This window comes from Anguilla anguilla, chromosome 6, assembly GCF_013347855.1.
Source record: "Anguilla anguilla isolate fAngAng1 chromosome 6, fAngAng1.pri, whole genome shotgun sequence".
In the NCBI taxonomy this organism is placed as follows: Eukaryota; Metazoa; Chordata; class Actinopteri; order Anguilliformes; family Anguillidae; genus Anguilla; species Anguilla anguilla.
The window spans coordinates 45121324-45142527 of record NC_049206.1 but is presented as its reverse complement, the minus strand read 5'-3'; the positions used below and the strand labels follow the sequence as shown (position 1 = coordinate 45142527).

The 21204-nt window shown below is 39.7% G+C and overlaps 1 protein-coding gene across 2 annotated transcripts; it reads left to right on the top strand.

The window, feature by feature from the left end:
* The first annotated feature begins 856 nt into the window (after nucleotides 1-856).
* LOC118229185 (calpain-3-like) lies at nucleotides 857-20486 on the top strand. Of its 2 annotated transcripts, XM_035420917.1 has the most exons (25): nucleotides 859-1240; nucleotides 1770-1809; nucleotides 6987-7056; nucleotides 10881-10999; nucleotides 11107-11240; nucleotides 11535-11703; nucleotides 12142-12249; nucleotides 12817-12900; nucleotides 13070-13158; nucleotides 13828-13905; nucleotides 14028-14188; nucleotides 14358-14527; nucleotides 14830-14841; nucleotides 15546-15754; nucleotides 16067-16103; nucleotides 16452-16481; nucleotides 16802-16900; nucleotides 17117-17188; nucleotides 17393-17450; nucleotides 17718-17782; nucleotides 17871-17939; nucleotides 18611-18689; nucleotides 19223-19339; nucleotides 19926-19984; nucleotides 20220-20486. In XM_035420917.1, exons 1-25 carry the CDS (start codon nucleotides 1230-1232, stop codon nucleotides 20244-20246), a joined length of 2166 nt encoding a protein of 721 aa, XP_035276808.1. In that variant the 5' UTR covers nucleotides 859-1229; the 3' UTR covers nucleotides 20247-20486. The 2 variants fall into 2 exon arrangements, with proteins under 2 accessions (XP_035276807.1, XP_035276808.1); XM_035420916.1 differs by having other exon boundaries at nucleotides 857-1809.
* Nucleotides 20487-21204: the final 718 nt, after the last annotated feature.

Sequence of the window (21204 nt, the reverse complement as noted above, 5' to 3'; positions counted from 1 at the left end):
GTGCAGCCAGGTTGTAAATTTGGCAGTATGCCTTTTTAAGATTTTAATTAATAAATGAATGAGAGCAGATTTGTGTTTCTGACCTTTTTCAGTAATCAGTTTCGATTTGCCCAGATGGTTTTGTGTGTGTGTGATGAGGAATATTTAAGATATTTAGATATTTGATTTACTGGCAGAATGCATGCATTTAACTGAGGTTGTATGCATGTATTTCTGCAGTTATTTATTCTTCAAAAAAAATTGGTTTGTTTATTATTTATTTATTGGTTGGAACTTATTTCTAACTGATATATAAAACTATATAAAATTTCTGATGCTATATAAAACTGATATTCTAACTGATATATAAAACTTTATAAAACTACTGATGCTATATTAAACTGACATTCATAGATACTGATGCTATATAAAACTGACATTTCTGATTATTAGGCTGTATAAATTCTTCATAATTAATCTTTGCGGCCTCTGGGAACATAATATTGCTGTCCAAGCTTTTATGGAGTTGCTTACGTGTGTTTTCATGCTTTAGTCCACAAACGTCTGAACTCCTGATAGAAGCACCAACTGGCATCATGTGTTCAAATCAAGTGCAGAGGTTGTGGTAATGAGAGCTGTAAATACTATGGGCCATTCCAGATTGGGGAGAAATAGCATTGCAAAAGTAATAATAATAATATTAATAATTTAATAATGAACAATTTGTTTATATTTATTACCTACAGTATATATATATATATATATAAACAGCAGCTGAAGTGCATGCACTTCTTAGATGCCTGCCAGGGTTCTCTTCTCCACCATTACAGGGCAAGGCCACCATATTTGGCTAATGACATAGGCTCTAGAGCTTTATACTGTGGTTGTAGGGCCAGCACTGCTTTTATTAGGTTAATTTACCAATTGAGCTGCTGACAAGCCCTGTTTTTCATATGTTCAGTATGTAAGCAGAATATGTGTTCTGATCTCTGGGTATGAAGTGCTGAGGTTCAGGTACGATAATGAGCAACACCTTCATTGCTTGCTCCCGTAGACTGGCGCCAATCCTTCATCTACACTGCGTAACTCAACTGGGAGCAACAGGGGACGCCCTTTTTAGAATTAGCTCTCTTCACTCTCTAACTAGGCTATATTTAGAGCTGGTAGCATAGAAGCACCCATTGGTGCACATAGAACATTTATGAGGAGAGTTCAGAGGAAGAGTTAGGGAAGACTCTGGTGGACAACCCATGAATAAAAAGTAAGACTTAATATTTGTGACAAAGACAAAGCTGGAGTATACATTGCATCTGAGGAGCCATTTGTGTGTACATGGTTGCAGTGGGTTTTGGTTTGAGTGTAAAAAAAAGAGGATTGGAGGATTTTTTTCCCTCTAGCTTCCTTGAAGATTGTTTTAGTTATCTTTTTTAATTTCAATATTTGTTAATATTTTATGAGGCCTTTTACTTTTTGGCTTTCTTGCTGAAACCACTTTGTCATAATACTTGTGTAACAATGTTGAATGTGGAGGGAAATATCGAGAGAAAGGATGAGAGTGAGAGGGAGAACATGCCGTTGCCCATGGGAGCTTCTCCCATGCCGCCAGGAAGGATTGGTCTTCCAAGCGATGTGCCCGGTGGCATCTATTCGGCCATTTTGAATCGCAACCATACGGTCCTTGATGCTAAGCGGCTGAAGAACTTCATTGAGCTGAGGGATAAGTACTTCAGCAAGAAAGTGCTCTTTGAGGACCCCCTGTTCCCTGCTGATGACTCCTCCCTGTTCTACAGCCGCCAGTTTCCCATCAAGTTCCAGTGGAAACGCCCACCCGTGAGTATCGCCGTGTTCCAGCCTCGGACACACTGCAGCACAGGGACCGGATATGATGGGAATTTATAAGGGTGTTCAGTGATAATAATAATAATAATAATAATAATAATAATAATAATAATAATAATAAAATCATCATCATCATCATCTGCATCATCATCATCATCATCATCATTCCAATGATTGTATTAATAACAATAATTATGAATAATTCTGTGTGTAATAATGTAACTTCTGTACTGAAACTGTACTTTTTGTATTTTCCTTTTATCTATGAAAAATTAGAAGGATTAAATGAAGGAAGATGCTATTGACAACAGGGGGGTTTGAGGGAAGATTGAATATTTTGGCAGTGTTTCTCATATATTACATTTTAGTTTGGCAAATCTGATATAACATGCCCTGGGTTGCTACCATGGTAACATCCTGGATCAATAACAACAATTTGCATGATTGTGTAATCATATCAGACATTCTTCATACTGAAATGGGGTGATTACAACCGTCACTAAATATAACTGAAATTTAACCCAGACTACTGAAAACGCTTTGCATGTTTGTATTTCAAGGGCATTTAAAAAAAATTAATAGAGAGGTTATTCTGGTTGACCTGTTAAAGTGACAAGGCTTTTGATATCATTTCGGTTTTAGTGTGTGTGATGTGAAATTAAGGATGTTTTGGATAATTAAACAAGATTCCGATGACTCGGTTTCTTTAAAATGGCTGGTTTGGGGGTATTCTAACATTGTTGTTTCAGATAACTCCAAAAAAGCAGCTTGTAGTACAATGTTTTGTTTCCAGAGGTTGTACACATGAACGAACATGTTATTTTATAGTGTCTATTCACAGTTAGAACATTTAATATCAATTTTGAAATTGTGCCAGTACTTCATTACGACTGAAGTTATCATGTGGCACACGCTCCGAAGGACCCTTGTTGTAACATTGCTAAGGCTCTGTGCCACAATTTCCATGACCACAGCTGTCTGCGGTTGCATAAACCATAGCAAATAATCCCAACCAAAGATTATTAAAAAAAAGATTAATATTAGTAACATCATTACCCAGTTATTTTTAAAAAAATCAGGCAACATATACACATGCAACTATCTTTTAAAAAAGCAAGGCAACAAAAGTAATTAACGGATTATAGTCATACATTGCAAAGGTCTGACTACATGTTCAGCTATGGTTACAGTTTAGAAACATATCTACTTCCTAGAATGATGTGGTACAGCTGAAACAGGCTGGATGTAGACATTGCAGTCTCATAGACATTCTGCATGCAATCCCTTATTAATTCAGAGATAAGCAGATGTTAAAAGGGGGGTATCACAGTTTTCTCTCTGAGTGTTGCGTGGCCAGGAAGGTACAGTATACCAGATCTGTGATACGGACCAGGTACATTATCAGCTGGACCAAGCAGGAGAATGACCCGATGAAGCAACCAATGAAACCACAGTTCTGCAACAGTGGCATTGGGCAGTAGATTGATGAGTATCTTCGTGCCTAATATAATCTCACCTCGGGTCTGGGTGGGTGGCATTCAGGTCAGAAGGGTGGAGACAAGCGTGGCCCCATCCATCAGTGTATATCGTCTGCTAACCAGTGCTTCTATTAGCTGAGCTGTGAGCTGTGTGCTTAATGTGTTGGAGGATTGCACTCCTTTTGTAGTTGGTGCTTGTCAATCTCAGATCTCAATCATGTGTTTCAAAATAAATCAAAAATAAAGCACTTGCCCAAATATCAAAAATGTATTGTCGGCAGTACACAGTTTTATAATATTAGCCAGGCTTTTTTGCTTTCCTCGGGTTACAAAAAATATATTTAGGAGCAAAGAGCAATAAATTATTTATTTTCAGGTGGATGTCAGGACAGATTTATTTTAAAATGTAAAAAATGATGAGGTTGGACTACCCATGGCAGAATGAGGACATAAGTACATCCTTCTGTTTGTCATAGGCTGGGAGGTCACATGACTGGAAATTTAAACTGAGACTACATTAGGATGGAATGAAATTCAAGTCCAGGCAACTAGCCAATTCCTCTATTGCTTCATAAAGTGTTTACTTTAACAGGTGTTCTCTGGGTTATCCCTAACTACAGAGAAGACTCAGCTAGACTCTCTGGAGATTATCTAATTTTACTCTGTGATAGCGACATCAGAAAGCACTGCTGATAAGCTAACACAGAACCCTGCCATTTTGCAGAAACATAGGTTTTATTTTACAGATTTTTGTCTGCAAACTCATCAAATGCCCCCTTTCATTAAAATGGAGCCTTTCTCATTCGATGCTAGGAACCTCTATGAAGTTACCGCACAACTCAATACTGCTTATGGGCCTCTGTTACCAACTTACCAGTCCCCAGATATGTTAATTTTTTCAATGTTCACCTCTTCCAATAGTATGGTTGCAAAAAAAGAGTTACATCGGAACATGGCTGTTGTTGCAAATTGTCATGCAGTTTCAGACCTCTGGAGCTTGCTCACTACTTTGAAATATTTACAGAATTGGATTTTCACTCAACAACTAGAGAACAATGAAGTAGTGTCTGATAAACCCCTGATTAAGGGATTGGATGAATAATTCCCTATCTCTTTGCCGGATTTGGTGAATTCTTAGTTATCATGCACGATACTGAAAGAAGAAGCATAAATATAGCTTGTTAAACATGGAACCAGAGGTGCCTGGACCTTTAACTAGTTGCTGCTGTCCTGCTACCAAAGCTCATTCCAGTCCAGAATCTTCAGCTCTCATTCGATATGCATGCAAGACTTAAATCCTTCTTTCACAATTCCAGCCCCTTCACACTTTACATTACTGGCATTTTGCGGATGCTCTTATCCGGAGCAACTTACAGAGCATTTTGCATTTTTACACCATATCCTTTCATTAAGCCAGCCCATTCATAAATCACCCCTTTATCCATTTGTTCAGGTTTATTCTGTCATGTCTATAGATATTTACAATCCTTAAGATAATGGCCAGCAGGGAAACAGAGTATTGGCAGATTATTTAAAAGCACATAATGCTTACGTTTTTTATGCTTACGCATTGAGTGAGTGCCAAATTCTTAGGTAATGTCAAATATTCTGTATTAGCTGATATTTAGGATGCACCACACCATTGTGCATACAGAGACTCTTTAAACTCTGTACTTCAAGAAATCTGAACCCAGCATTTTTACTGAAGGAAAGCAACTCTTCATGAACGGGTGGGGGCCCACCGTGTATGCTGGTTTTCGTTCCAACCACAATTGCAATCCCGGAATTGTAACAAGCTATTAGCCCTTAATTAGGTGCTTCTCATGTCAGAGGGATTATTTGCCCATTTAAGCCACCTTGTGTCAGAAATAGCTATGAATGCCATAAAGAATAAAAGTCCCATATTTACATTGTGCTATATTGTAGACAATTACGTAAAGAGGTTAAAAAAAACTTTTTAGCTAATCAAAATAAAGACTGAAAGACATGAAAAACACCTAATTAAGAAAAATGAACAGCTTGTTAAAATTTTGAGATTGCAATTGGAACGAAAACCAACATATACAGTGGGCCCCCAGGACTGAGGTTGAGAACCACTGTGCTAGGGCAATGGCATTTAATACATATTGTCTAATTCACAGAAGAGCGTTAGTTTTTATCTGCTGGCATTATTGTGGTCAAGATTACATATCATGGGTGAATTGTCAATGAACTTAATGAAAATGGTGGCAACTATGTCCACGCATAGCTTTCTGTTTCTTGCCTTTTGAAAGAAATGCTTGGTTAAATGTCATTACAGTGGCACTTATTGAACATGCTGGTGTTATTGTACTGGATTTGGACGCAGTAAAGCAGTACATGGATGTTTATGGGGTTTGGCACAGCCACTGTCGCAGTGGACGGAGTTTGGAACATCGTTACCTCAGCGCTCTCTGCAGCATGTGATGACATGACAAAGTGTTTGGTTTCTGGCAGTGGGCTCTCATTCTGGTTTCACTACGGATTCCTTTCCACAGATGGCTTTCACCTGATCGTTGCTGAAGCTGAGATAGGATTGCAATGATATATAGAGCAATTTTCAGTTTGTATTTATTTTTTCACCTTGGGTGACATTCAACAATATCTTAGCCTTTGCCTTTAAATATTTTGTAAGCATAAGCCCAGTCTAGATTGCATGCAATTTCTTTCATCGTATTTAAGTCCAGAACATTTTAAACGAAAAGCCTTAGAGCTGGAAGTGGATCTATACTGTGATCACTTGTTGTCCTGAGTGCTGCAACTAGATCTGCAAGGCAAATTATGTGCAGTGCAGTATAGAAAAATGAGATCTACGCATGAATTGCTTTTAGTTTGTGAGGTAAAGCATGAATAAACTTGTTGGTGTGGTAACAAGTTGAACAAAAACAATATTTTAAATTTGTAATACCTCAAATGAATTATACCCCACACTCTCAAAAACTCAAGTTTACAATATTTGGAATTCACAGTGCTTCAAAATCTGCAAAACCACAACTCATGTTTCCATGTCATGTTCAAGCTGAGACATTTTGCATGAGAAATATAAAGTATGTGTACTGTTACGCATTTCTTAACATGCTATTGTGCTATATTTTTAATTTATTTGATATAATAATAATAATAATAATACATTTATTTTATATAGCGCTTTTCACAATCTCAAAGACGCTTTACAACACAGGGATGAAAAATCAACAAAAGAATACCACATATCATTGAAAGCCAGAGGTTCCACGAATCCTCAAACTGTTTATGATGAAAAACTGGATTATGTAGAATCAAAGGTTCCCACCAGCTGCCACTCCGCACACTGTATAAAGCCCGATTAAATACAATCAGAGAGGAATATCTCTTCAGTGTTTTCAATTTGAAATTTAGCCCAAAATCCACCTCCATCTCCTACCCAAAAGCCTATAATATACTCCTTGTCTGTTTTCAATCAGTAAAATACAGTTCTGGAACATAAAATATCAAATGTATACTCAGCCTCTCTTTATTCTCTTTATTGATTATGCCCAGATTCAACTGCCAAACAGATGCCCTTGCTGTAAAATCAGTCTTTCAGAACTTGGCAGGCAATAGATGGTCATGAATGTCGCTTTCCGTCTGCTTCTGACCATGTTCATTTATTTCATCATACTAACCATGCTCATTTTTCTCTGTGTCCTGCAGGAGATCTGTAAAAACCCCCAATTCATTGTGGGAGGGGCCAACCGGACAGACATCTGTCAGGGAGATCTGGGTGAGCTGCACTTGCAGAATACCCTATTTGAAGATATACATTTTTTTGTTTTCTTATGACTCTATCTGTAGGCACATTTCACACTGCTCTAATGTCTGAAGTGGATATGATCCCCATTGGACACACTCGAAACCAAAATTGTCATTTCATGATTTTAGTGTTCACTACTGTACATTCTTGCTATCAGAGAAATTTGGGTATTTTTTGTAGATTAATATGGGCCACTTTGCATGAACATCTATAATGATAACAGTGAACTACAGTGCCTTAAAAAATCATACTCCAAGCATACCATGACATCATGCTCTTTTGTGGTCACAACAATATGCCAAATAAGTTTACATTTTTCATTCACAGTGAGTACTCAACAAAGCAAATTTCACTTTGGATTGTTAAAAAAATTGGTAAATTTCTAGATATTTATATCCAAACAGGCCACCCAGTAGACATTTTGAGCTGGTCTTTACTGGAGTCACAGTTAGTATCACCCTCTGAACACTGTGGGGAAAGGTTTTGTGGTTGAGGGTTTGACATTTCAGTTAGACGATATTTTAGAAATGTCCGCAAAACAGTTTATTTTGAGCAGTGTTCAATCAAGGACAAATGATTACTAACTCCAAACCTAACTCTGCATCCTCAAATGAACATTGTGGTTCAACCTCTCATGTTCTGTGCAGAAGCAACAAGCTAGCTGGTCAGAAGAGTGTGTCTGCGTTATATCTCTATAATAATACTAGATCATTGCAGTGGTTTTATACCTTGATACTGGTGTACCCCTCTGTGTGCCTGTTCAAGTCTTTGCTCCATTGAGCAGGCGTGGGAAACGAAGACTAGGGAGTTAGGGAAGACCTAAAGGCGGAAAACTAAGACGGACAGACGACAGTGGGTAACATAAAACCCCTGCCAGGAGTTTCCGATGGCAGCATACCTAGTAATACATAGACAGAGAACCCACATGGGCACGAAAAAGGCAAGACACCTACCCACCCCCAAGACCATGCCTTTGAAAATGTGGTCTCAGCTGTTGAGAGGTGACTGTAAGTAAAGTTGTCCCACCATAATATATGCCTGAACACTTCTCCAGTTCTGTGTATAAAATTATTTGACACATTATATTAATTATAATTATTATAATGAATGTTAATCGATGTTGTCTGGATTTTTCACCTTAATCTGGAGTTGGTTCCTGCTCATAGCTATTCAGCTACGGCTATTCTATCACAGCTATATAGCAGGCTGCTATGTAGCATCAATCATTGCCTACATCATTCATCAAGGAACACCTGTTCTGGGAAAACGTTAGCCATGACCCAGGAGATAAGGATGTTGGCAGCAGATTTTCTCTCTAGACAGCCCTTACCAGTAGAGGAGTGAAGAGTCCACCTGGTAGTAATATATCTAATTTGGGTGCTGTTTTGAGATGGTATATTGTGCAAGTCAGTTCATAGTGTTCTTAGTTCTGGTCCCTAATTAGTGTGAGGGCCTACTGTTTGTTTTCCTCCCGCTCTCACTGTAATCAACCTTCCCCTTGGTTCTGCTGTGAAAGCACTGGTTCCCCAGAGATGGCCAACACATTGGTTTTCTGTTGAAGGGGGCCTACATATTCATTTCCTTCCAGGAGGCATCACAACCCCAGAAACATTTAAATGAAACCCTATTTCACATACATGAATTGAACTGTCATTATATTTGGGAGCAAAGGGGGAATAAGTGTGTGTGTCAGTTTGACCCTCTCTCGCCATCTGCCCTTCCTATCTTTCGCACAAGTCACTATACTGAAGGCACATCAACCCAGGGCACATTAACCCATAGGCAAATAATTTTTTTTTACAGAACAACATATTTAAAATTCCAGCGAAAAGAAAAACAAAATATAAAAATTAAATATGCTTCTCATTGAACACCTACGGTCAAACCATTCCAATATGTTTGTGGTATCAGGCATATAATGTAATACGTGCCAGAAAGCAATTATCTTGGCATGGAGCTGGAACAGGGCAGGACCACCTGTGCTGGGAGAGAGCGCTGCCCATCAGAAGGTCTCCGGGAAAGGATGCAGGGAAGCCGTGGCATGCGTCCCACACGGAGCTGCCGTCACCGGATACGAGTCGCCGTGGCCTGCCCGCGTTTCCTTCTGACAGTTCTAACGCAAGGGCCGGGGGGGGCCGACTGAAACCTTATCCTTTCCCCGCCTGCTCTCAACCTTCCCGGAGTCAACTGTTAATGCATATGCCTTCCGGCCAAGAAATAGTTGTCGCATTGATGCATACACACATCGCTTTATGGATCAGATCTGGGACAGCTGCTGTACCCCCTCCAAGGACACTTTCAATTTTTAATTTTAATTATTATTATTATTGCAGGTACATAAGGCTTAAGAAAATGGTATTTCTGTGTTGAACATAGTTCACAGGGATTTGTCACTTTTGGAGAAAGTTCTGTCTGCAGCCTCACCCCATACACGCCTGCATTCACAGATCCTGAAATGATGAAACTCATCTCAGAGTCTCCAAGCTGCCAGGACAGATCCACACCCCACAATCCTTTAAATATTTTTACTTTTTTTTTTTTAAACGAAGATTCTGGTTGTAATGATTCCGTACAACTCAAAGTTACCATCAACAGAAGCTATTTATTGGGTTATTCCCAATAATTATTTATCATAAATCTTTTTTTGTTTTTTTATTAGAAGTAATTATACTGCTTTGATACCCAGCAGCGTGTTGGTCTTATTAAATATTGTAGCAGTGGATAATTAAACTAGCTAGCCACCTAGCTTACTCATGGGTGCTGCCATGTTATTGTTGATATTTGTATAATTCCCACCAGGTGGTTTGTGATATCACAATGTGTGTATATGTGCATGTAGATATTTAATGACACTACTGTGTCCATCTGTCAGGGTCAGAACCTTCCAGATTGTTGTATCTGAAGGCAGATATTTGCTGTGCTTGCTTGGAAGCCAAATATAGCTCCCTCAAACAGCACATGGTAAACTGATTAGTCCTTAGCTCATCATTCTGTGGTGTATATTACAACATCATCCATGATATAAAGTTGTCATTAGAGTCTAAAGAGGTACTCTGTTGACTAGTAACTTGGTGGAATCTACTTATGTAAATGTTAAAACTATAAGTCATGGTAATGATTGGGTAGAACGGCATATAGTAAACAAAATAAGAAATAACACATTCACTTCTGAATGAAGGCTAGTGAAATATAATTACTGAATGTTGGAGATTGACAGTGAGATTTTGCCAGACAGTCGAGCTTCCACATCAAACAGAATGGGACTCATAGAAAAAAGAAGAAAAAAAAAACCATGAGGACATGACATACTTGAGGGTACATCACAAACTAGGAATTGAAGGTGGTGAAACCATAGACCGTATAAGGGTGAAACTGACATTGAGCACTGAAGGTGTCAGATTAAGTCATGACAAGGACCAGCTGAAGTTTGGCGAAAAATAATAGTTTCTGGTAGGGCTATGTATCCTTGTGCTGTTAAGAAAACTTGCTCTTTCAGAAGGAGATGCATTAATAAGATATATAAATAAGGTAATTCAACCTAGCTATTACTTTCATTATGGGAGGTTATGTTTTATAAGCAGCAATTCTTATGACAACCTGGTAGTTGCATTTAATTTTTAAGCAAAGAACTTTGTTACCATGCCCTCCGCTTTTTGCCGTTGTGACCTGAAAAGTTGGACCATTTTTGAGTTAAGATTTTAGTACGTATGTTAGATACGTATTTTCAATTGGACTTTGTGGTTTGCAAAAGTACCAATATATGTCAATAGGTGATAGTTAATATGCCTCTATAGGTGACTGTTGGTTGCTGGCTGCCATTGCCTCCTTGACTCTGAATGAGAAGCTGCTTTACAGAGTCATTCCTCCTGACCAGAGCTTCACAGAGAATTATGCAGGAATCTTCCACTTCCAGGTGAGGAGCACGGTCTTCCACCCATGTTAAAAACATAACTACAGTTGCCATTTTGATTCAATTGCATTTGATGAATAGTCTTAAGTGACCACCCCATGTCATTGCAGTTCTGGCGTTACGGTACCTGGGTGGATGTTGTTGTTGATGACCGCATCCCCACATACAATAACCACCTGGTTTTCACCAAGTCGGCCAAAAACAACGAGTTCTGGAGTGCTTTATTGGAGAAGGCCTACGCCAAGTGAGTACACACCCGCCCACACGTTAACCACATTTCAGAAAACAGCCTGTATTTTTCTGCATTTGTACCAACACGTGTATTTAAAATGTAACCATGCGTATGTTTCAACATGCTATTGTGCATATTAACATGCAACCATTCAGCACATGACCGTGCCTGCGTTTAAACATTAAGCAATGCATATATTTAACATGCAACTGAGTGCATGTTTAAGCATGTTGCTGCACATGTTTAAGTGAATAGGAGCCTACAGGTGTGGGCCCGCTGCCTCACAAAGGGTATGTTCTTGGTCAGGCTGCATGGTTCCTATGAAGCCCTGAAAGGGGGGAACACCACCGAGGCCATGGAGGACTTCACGGGAGGGGTGACCGAGTTCTATGAGACAAATGACGCACCCAAGAACCTCTACAGCATCATGAAGAAAGCTCTGGACAGGGGATCGCTCATGGGCTGTGCTATTGATGTGGGTGTCTGCTTTTCTCCCAGTTATGCATATAGTAAATATGAGGAGCCCTGTATTTTCTGAAGCCAGGTTTTATAGCCTGTAGTTCATTCATCCAACAGCAAGGTGAAACCTTCCTATTGTGCAATCATTAGTAATCACCTCACCTCATTAGTACTCAAATAATCTGAATTAGTAATTTAATTTTTACTGATTTTCTGTACTGTATGTAGATGTGTGAAATGTGTGACTATGCACACTGGCCAGTCAAAATCATTCCACATTCCCTTTAAAAGAATGGCTGTGGAGCACCACTATCTTTTCTAAAAACATGTATTTTTTAACTTGTTTCTAATTCTTTGAATCAATTTGTATTATTTTATATATTTTTTCTTTTGTTTTAGAAGCCTGTAATATCAATTCTATATGTCATACCCTCATGCATACCTTTGTTTGCAGGATACCCTGGGCTTCTCGCCCCCTCCCAATGTGATGGGCCCTCTTATTGATAAGATGCTTGCTGATGGCCAGGCCAGCAAACCTGTGGGTGCACGTGCTCGGTCTGGGGTGTGTATCAATATGCTTCCCTCTACTGAACTGTGGTAATCAATCTGATTTTCTGTAATAGAGAGCCTCTGTCAGTCGAGTCCTAACTGATGCAATGCGCAGTCACATCTGATTACCCATGTTTTGCTCAAACATTGATCCCATTACATGGACAGAAACCACTCTCCGATTCCCTTTACTGGTCAGTGAATTTTGATATATTTCCAGCATAGTACTGATTTTTTAAATCTGATTCCTGGCACTCACCAAGTACCCTGTTCAAGCAACTAAACTAATTATAGTAAAGCCCCCGAAAAAAACACTGAACCAGCAGGTAGTGTATGCATGCTAATAATTAGCCGTTTATGGAAATATGATTTAGCTGCAGCCATTTTGTATCTTTTCAGTCCATCACCATGGTAGCACCTGTTCACAATGGAAATGACAAGGTGTGACAGTGTTTCCTTCACACCTCTGATCTGAGGATGATTTTAGGAGTATGTACAGCTGCTTTCGATTTTATTTTTCAAAACGTGAATCAGCTTTCACTTTCTGTTTTATGCGTGCCTTCCTGTCACCGTCTTACAGGTGATCATTACAACACGGCTAGAAACCAGAACTCCCTTAGGACTTGTCAAAGGCCATGCCTACTCTATTACTGGAGTGGATGAGGTGAGCTGACTACTAGAATTGGTGGGATAAGAGGGTCATGCATAAGCCATAAGTAATGGTTGAACTCAACACAGTGGATCTTCTATCCATGGGTAATATTCAGTCCTCTTTTTAATGATGAGTATGAGAATGTGTGATATTACATTTGACGGTATTACTGTTTTGACAGTGCACAGTTGGCAAGAACACGAATGTGCTTCTCATGCGCCTGAGGAACCCCTGGGGCAATGTGGAGTGGAGCGGTCCGTGGAGTAACAGGTAAGACACGCAGCCTCACTCCTGGGCTGTGGGGTTACAGGTAAGACACACAATTTGGCTCCTCAAGATCGACACTAACCGCTTCCAGCACTGCCACTAGGAAGCTTTCAGTCTGTTTCTCATAGCTGGGCCCACCCACTACATACAGTACATCTAGATCTGGTGAAGCGGCTTTCTGTTATTATGAGCCCAGATGCTGGAACAGCTTCCTGAACTATTTAAGAGTAGCTCCATTTTTAAGAGTGGGCTCAAGAAATTCTTCTTTTCCCGGGCCTTTGACTAATGCATTTTCATATATATTTTATGCATTTTTCACTTTATTTTTTCTATTTATTTTATAAATGTGTATATGCAAGTGTGTATTTGCTTTCCTATGTATACTTTATACATCTTTTTCCACTTTTTGTTTTTCTTTATTTTGTATATGTATATATGCAACTATGCATTTTTGTATAAAGCACATTGGATTTCCTTGTGTATGGAATGTGCTATACAAATAAACTTGAACTTGAAGTTCAACATACAAACATACCCATTTTATATTTATGGGTATGTTCGTGAATAATGTTTTCTTTTAGTTTTTCCAATACCGGGAATTTTTTTATTGCATGACATGGGTACTAAGAGAAACTGTGTGGTCTGTCTTGTATCTGTGTTGTATGACTCCAGGTCTAAGGAATGGGCGTCTCTCTCCAACTCCGAAAGGGAACGTTTACAGCAACAGAACACTCAGGAGGGAGATTTCTGGTGAGCGATTACAGTGTCATCTTAACTGCAAGTGCAATTTTCCTTCAACAGAGGGGATAAACACGGGACTTACAAAGATGCGTGTTTAAGGTCATCTGCCTGCCTCCTCTCTCTCTGAACAGGATGTCTTATGAAGACTTTATACGGCACTTCACTAAGGTGGAGATCTGCAACCTCACCCCTGATGCCCTGGAGGACGATACAATCCACAAGTGGACGGTGTCTGTGAACGAAGGGCGCTGGGTGCGCGGTTGCTCCGCCGGGGGCTGCCGTAACTATCCAGGTGCGTCTGGAGCGAACCCCACTTCTTAAAATCCTGCAACCAGTAAATGAGCAATCATTTTACATATCTGACCTTATACTGAAGGCCTCCTGCTAAACTCTATAACAGCAGCATCCGGCCCTCCCTTCGCATAAGTAAGATGTTATGTTTTTGGTGTGACGTGTCACAGACACGTTCTGGACGAACCCGCAGTACCGCCTGCGCCTGCTAGAGGAGGATGACGACCCTGAGGACGACGAGGTGGCCAGCAGTTTTCTCGTCGCTCTGATGCAGATGAACCGCAGAAAAGAACGCAAGATGGGCGCCCAGCTCTTCACCATTGGATTCGCTATCTACGAGGTCTGTCCCTCCTGGTTAAACTCAGTGTCAACGAGCACAGTCATATTCAAAGCTTACCTCTTTGCCATCCTGTTGTTTCCCTACCCATCACTGGTTTTGAGATACAGCATGTTGTGCTAAAACATAAATATAATTACGTTAAAATATAAACATTATGATAATTGAAACCAGTCACTTCAGACACACACTTATCCCAGGATCCATCCAATCCACAGTTAATTCATATTAATACATTATTATCACAGGCCATTCACACCCATACCGTTTTCACAGATTATTTTTCATGTCTGCTTCTCCTTCAGGTCCCTCCGGAGGTATGGGGGTGCATATGTGCAGGGCTACCTGTGTATGGGTCTGCACCTACAGTGTCATCATCAATCTGTCCAGGCCTCCCTCTCAGGCCAACATCTACTCTGTGTTTGTGTCTGAGCAGCTGTGGCTGCATGGAAATTCACAGAATGTTCAGTGCTCTATTAGTTCACCTCCCAGCGAGAGAGTATCTCTATATTGCCGTTTTAGTAAATCAGTGGTATTGGTACTGGTTGTAGGATACAAGATGTTACTAGGGTACATACATCCATGTTTGAATGGTATGGTTATGTTTTTAAGGTACAGATACAGTACGTTTGAAAAGTAGGGGTATGTTTTCAGAGTACAGACATGTTTGAAGGTTACAGTATGTTAGTAGGGTAAAGGGATGTTAGCTGGATGCAGGATGTTAGGAGCATATATGGATGTTTATAGAGAACAGGGATTTTAGTAGGGTGGAGTACGTTATGTTTTTTATGGTACATGTACGTGAGAACATGAGTGGTACCTTTCATTCTGTGTATTGAACATACTGACAAGAGGAACTATGAAGCCACGGGTTTGTACTGTAGGTAATCTGCCTGCTTAGTCCTTCTCACTCCTCTCAAAGCCCTTTTCCTTTCTCACCCACATTCCTGTATTTTTCATTTTGTCTTACATTCTCTCCATCCTTCCCAATCCGGTCACTCTCTGTTCATCTTTGCATTAGATGCAAGGCAAGGAACAGCACCTGCAAAAGGACTTCTTCCTGTATAACGGCTCAATAGCCAAGTGCAAGACATACATTAATCTGCGTGAGGTTTCTCAGCGCTTTCGTCTGAGCCCAGGCGAATATGTGATCATTCCCTCCACCTTCGAACCCCACCGTGAGGGAGAATTCCTCCTCAGGGTCTTCTCTGAGAAGAGAAACATATCTGAGTGAGTCGGTGCGGCTGAGAGTGGGCATGGCCGACTGAAGCTTTTGTGTGAAAATGTGCATTAGAATGTTTGGGGGAGGAGCTAGAAAGCATAGACCAGGCTGAAATAGAGCTGCATCTAAGCTAGCATAAAGGCTAGAGTACGGTAATGAGGGGAAACTGGCTGATTGATGTGTAGGTAATGATGGGTAAAAATCAGGGCCAATATGAGCTGGTGGTACTGGGAAAATGAGTAAATGAATGAGCAGGTCCAGGTGAAACATTGTGATTCTACTGTTATCTTGTTGATGGCTGTTTGTCATTCTTTACACAGAGAAATAGAGAGCAAGATTGAAGTTGACGATCCAGTGGTGAGTGCTATCTGATCCTCTATGACCTGCCTTGTACATGTACTCTCTCTCTGTACGTGGGTATGCTACAGCCTTTATGTGTATGCTATGGTGTATTTGTATTCCTCCAGTGACAGAACAACTTCAGTTTCTAGCACTGCCAGTGTTTCTAGAACTGCTCTGCAAAAACTTCCTCATTTGACGAAATATGGAACCTATAACTGCAATGCTGTTGAAGGAGTTAACAATACTCATGGCATGTTTAAAATACATAAAGTAACAGAAATGACCAATATCTAAACATTACACCATGTCTTTTCCTAGTTTGTTTATTGTTTCTGTTTCTTTCCAATCCCCCCTCCCCCCCAGAGAGAAAAGCCAAAAAAGAAGAAGGCAAAGGTAATGCTAGGGGAGTGAGTCTTTTCATCTCATGTCTCATCTTGTTTTTTTATTTTATTTCCTGAACTGAACTAATTAATAAAGTATCAAATAAAGCTTCCCTGTAAACACTTGTAAAATGGAAACAGCGATAGAAACTTCATTATTCCCCTCCCAGTTGTTCTCTCTCTCTCTCTCTCTCTCTCTCTCTCTCTCTCTCTCTCTCTCTCTCTCTCTCTCTCTCTCTCTCTCTCTCTCTCTCTCTCTCTCTCTCTCTCTCTCTCTCTCTCTCTCTCTCTCTCTCTCTCTCTCTCTCTCTCTCTCTCTCTCTTTTTCTGCAGCCCATTGTTTTCGTGTCAGATAGAGCAAGTGCCAATAAGGAAATAGAGCCAGAAGAGGATGAGGAGCAGATAACCAATGGGAAAAAGGACATAATAAAGGTAATTTCTCTATGATGGGAATTGGGAACTAATTGTATACCCTGCAATCCTTGTGTCTATGTGAAATTCTGTGATCCCTGTGTGGATGCTATAGGTTAAAGTGCTTTTGACAGATATTGTTCAACTGGCAGAGTTTGTAAAAGTTATAACATCTACTGGGAAGATGGGACTGGTGTTTCAGTACTGATGTCTGACGCTAGCCTGCTGTTGGTTTAGCCAGTTCCCGCAAAACAAGAAACTGAGCAGGAGCGGCTATTCCGTACCATCTTTGAGCAGATCGCTGGAGTGGTAAGCATCGCCCTGTGAGAGTTTAGGAGCCAGCGGCAGATTTGCCAGACTTACAGACTTTTTCCTGTGAAAGTGCAATATGTTCCATCAACCAGCATGTATTCACATGTAAATGAATAAGTATCAACTGCTAAACAGGAAAATGGAAGGCATATATATGGACTAGTTTAGCAGGAAGTGAGCATGAACTCTCTCTCCCCACAGGACATGGAAATCTCAGCCAAAGAGCTGATGAATGTCTTTAATAGGGTGCTGGCAAAACGTGAGCGATTTATTTATTTACTTTTTACCCACAATGTCTCTTACACATTCACGTGTTCACACACTTCCTCTTGGGCATACTCCTTGTCTGACACATACACACATGTTAACACTTCCCCATGAAAATGCACACTTTCTTCAAATGTACATGCATATATATATATATATATATATATATATATCTTAATTATATATATATATATTCATATTCCTTTGCACATGCACCAATGCAGATGCAGATTCTCTTCCTGTTTCTCTGTTTCCATAGATAAAGAATATAAAACAGATGAGTTCAGTCTGGAGAGCTGCAGAAGTATGATAGCCCTAATGGACGTATCCTTCACATTAACTCAGGCATCTTACTGGCTTGTACCACTGTAAGCACGTCGAAGCAGGTATTTCCTTAAGTCCACCAATGTAGACAGATGGATCGGGCAAATTAAATCTGCAGGAGTTCCATCACCTATGGAGCAAAATCAAAGCATGGCAGGTGGGCCATCATCTCCATGCTGGGCATATTACACTGCAAACCATCTTTTAGAGCGGTCCTTGGTATATCTCAGCTACTGTTTCTTTGGTTTTAATTCATTTGGTTTGAGCTCTGACCGCACAATGACAGTAAATGTGATATACAGTAAATGTGGTTTTGTAAGAGCAATCTTTCTTAAATATTTGTCCTACCTCTATATCGTTAGCTGGTTGCTAACTATTTGAGTTATCTAGAATGCTACTGAATGTAGCTACAAAAATTAGTAGTAGTAGTAGTACTAGTAGTAGTAGTAGTAGTAGTATTGGCAGGAGCAGTAGTCTTAGCAGTAGCCGTAGTAGTACTATTTTCAGTATTGCACCACTTCAAGCAGCAATTTAGTTTTCCCAGAAGGTCTCGAAGTAGTAAAGTACTAATGTCCTTGTCCAGCCCTGCCTACTTTCTGTCATCAGGCAGGAGAAAGTTGCAGAGTGCTTTAGCTGCTAGATTATTCTGATTGTGTTCAGCTCTGTATGCGTGTGCCACTGTAGAGTTGTTCGACAATCAGCTGTAAATGCACTAACTATATAGAACTACATAGAGTTCTATACAGAAGACATCCAGGTGCATTATGAATGTTACCCAAAGATGGAAACACATTGAGACTGTGATCGAGTGCTGCATTGTTCCTACAGGTGATTTTTAAACGCTATGACGTGGACCGCTCTGCGACCGTCAACAGCTATGAGATGAGGAATGCAGTTAACGATGCAGGTTTGTTTCCATTCAATCTGAGGATCTTTACCAAGGGCAGCCATCTCATACTGTCTGCTCACCTCTATGCATTACTAAATTATTGTTCTTATATTAACTTCGTAATCCTGATGTATCTTCATCTGAAGGTTTTATCAATGGACCGTTCACAACCATCACGTTGGACGGTTTCTGTAGCACTGCATGGTATCTTTGTGTTCTTGTGACACGCTAGTTACAGTAGTCGTATGACATAATCATTATGAGTAGAACTGATCACTGCTGTCTTGTCACAGATTTTCTACACTATTGAGATGGTCAGCTGCCATAGTCTAAACGCTGAATGTCCTGTCTCTATCGCTGAAACTGAAACGTTTGTTTTTGTTACCTCTTATGAAGACTTTTGAAAGGGGCTGGCTAGGGACAATACTGGTTGCAGGGATGCTCTGTCCTTGGGCAGATCCCTTCATGAATATATACACTTAAATATGCCCGCTGGACCCTACAGTAAGGAATAACAACATGGAATAATAGAGGTCTTATGTTCCTCACAGGCTTTCATCTCAGCAATGAGTTGTATCACATCATCACGATGCGCTATGCAGATGAGAAAATGAACATCGACTTTGACAGTTTCATCTGCTGCCTGGTGCGACTTGAAGGCATGTTTCGTAAGTATCGTGAGGTCACGTTTCAAACACCACCAGCTTTTACATGACCTTTTTAAACGCTTAAAAACTGGAATTAAGGTTGGCAGATTTTGAACTTGTCAAAACCGGACACCATTCTAATGCTGTTAAAACAGTGACTTTTACAATGGAGACTGATTCTTCACAAAATAGGGGTCAAATTTGAGTCAAATCAAATTTCAGTCAAATACTCAGACCAGACATATTGTCCGGTTGGGACCACAAACCAGACTTATACAAATGAAAACTGGACATTCCACTGCAATACTCAGCATCTCACAACTTTAAATAGAATAGTGCTTGTTCAGTCTCTGTGGCACATGGTTCAAAGTGTTTGGTGTAATAGGGCATAATTTTGATTTCAGTAATTTGCTATATAAGAAGTATGCTGTATATGTATATCTTGTTTTTGAAATTAATCGTGAGGGCAGGTCCAAATGTAAAGTCCTTAATGAATAGACAATCATATTAATCACATTTTTAAAATAAGATAATGAATGTATTAATAATTCATTTTAAAAAAAACCTTTAAACTTGTACTTTTTAATATAATGGGATGTCCTTGCAGGTGCTTTCAATGCCTTTGATAAAGATGGAGATGGCATTATCAAACTCAGTGTCCTGGAGGTAAGATGGTGCTCTGTATACTTTTCTGTAATTGATCCTCAATACTCACTCTTTCAGCAGGTTTTGATACTGTTTCTGCTGTCTTAACTGAGCATGCAGGTTTAGACCCAGGGGCTAAAGTCATTTCTAACTGTGCATGTATAGATACAGGGCTAAAGTTGTACCTACTGAAACTGTACTGTTTTAAATACACCAGCTAAAGTCTTACCTCATGTTATCTGTCCTTCTCATTCAGTGGCTCCAGTTGACTATGTATTCCTAAGGCCCGTGACCTCCACACCCCAAAAGCACCCCTGTCCATCAGCCATATGTGTGGGCCAAGCCTGGGTCAAACCTTACCGGCATTTTCTTCACTTCTGTCATTAGTTAAACTTTAAATGCTTTACTGGCTTGATATGTATTCGGTACATATAAATGAAGCATAAACAATTATTACTGAATACCACTGAAGAAGAAATCAGTTATGTTGTTAGATGCCATTGATAGAGTATGACATTGTGATTTTTTTTTGTGTTTTTGTTTTTGTTTGTTATTTTCTTACAATCTTTGTTCATTGTTGCTGTAGAACAGTTACAATTGGTTATATTATCTCATAATTTAATTCATATGAAATGATTAAAAAAAAACTATTTCCACTGCTGTACATTAACTTCTTGTGTTGCTACCACTATGACCAATACTATTGGTATAGTATGATAACAACTATTGTAGTCATGACAATGAATAAAAACTCCAAACGAATAATCAAAACCATGACTGGCTGATTTGTTGTCAGCCAACAACGGTGTCTGAGTGTCTCTCGGGCTGCATGACACTCACTGAAACAGTCATTATGGGTTAGATTGTACTCACTGAAATGATAAATTGTTGTGGGGTAATACTGTATGTGGGGTAAGACTAAGACAGTCAGACACTACTCTCAATACTGACTCCTCTGATTATTATGGTAGCAGGTGAACTGTATACATTTGATTGTTATGGCCTGTGCAGTTCACTAGCTGGGGGCCAGGATCTGACTAGTACCCCCACATTCCTGTAGGTGGCAGCAATACCACAGACTGCCATTCATAGTGAGAAAATGAAAAATAAATCAAACTTCAGTGGCAGATTCTCTGGTTACCAAATCCATAGCAAACTTGGTGAGACTTTTTCTGTGGTCTACCCAATATTAAATGATATATGTATGTTCAAATATAGAATTTACACCTATTTTAGTTGTC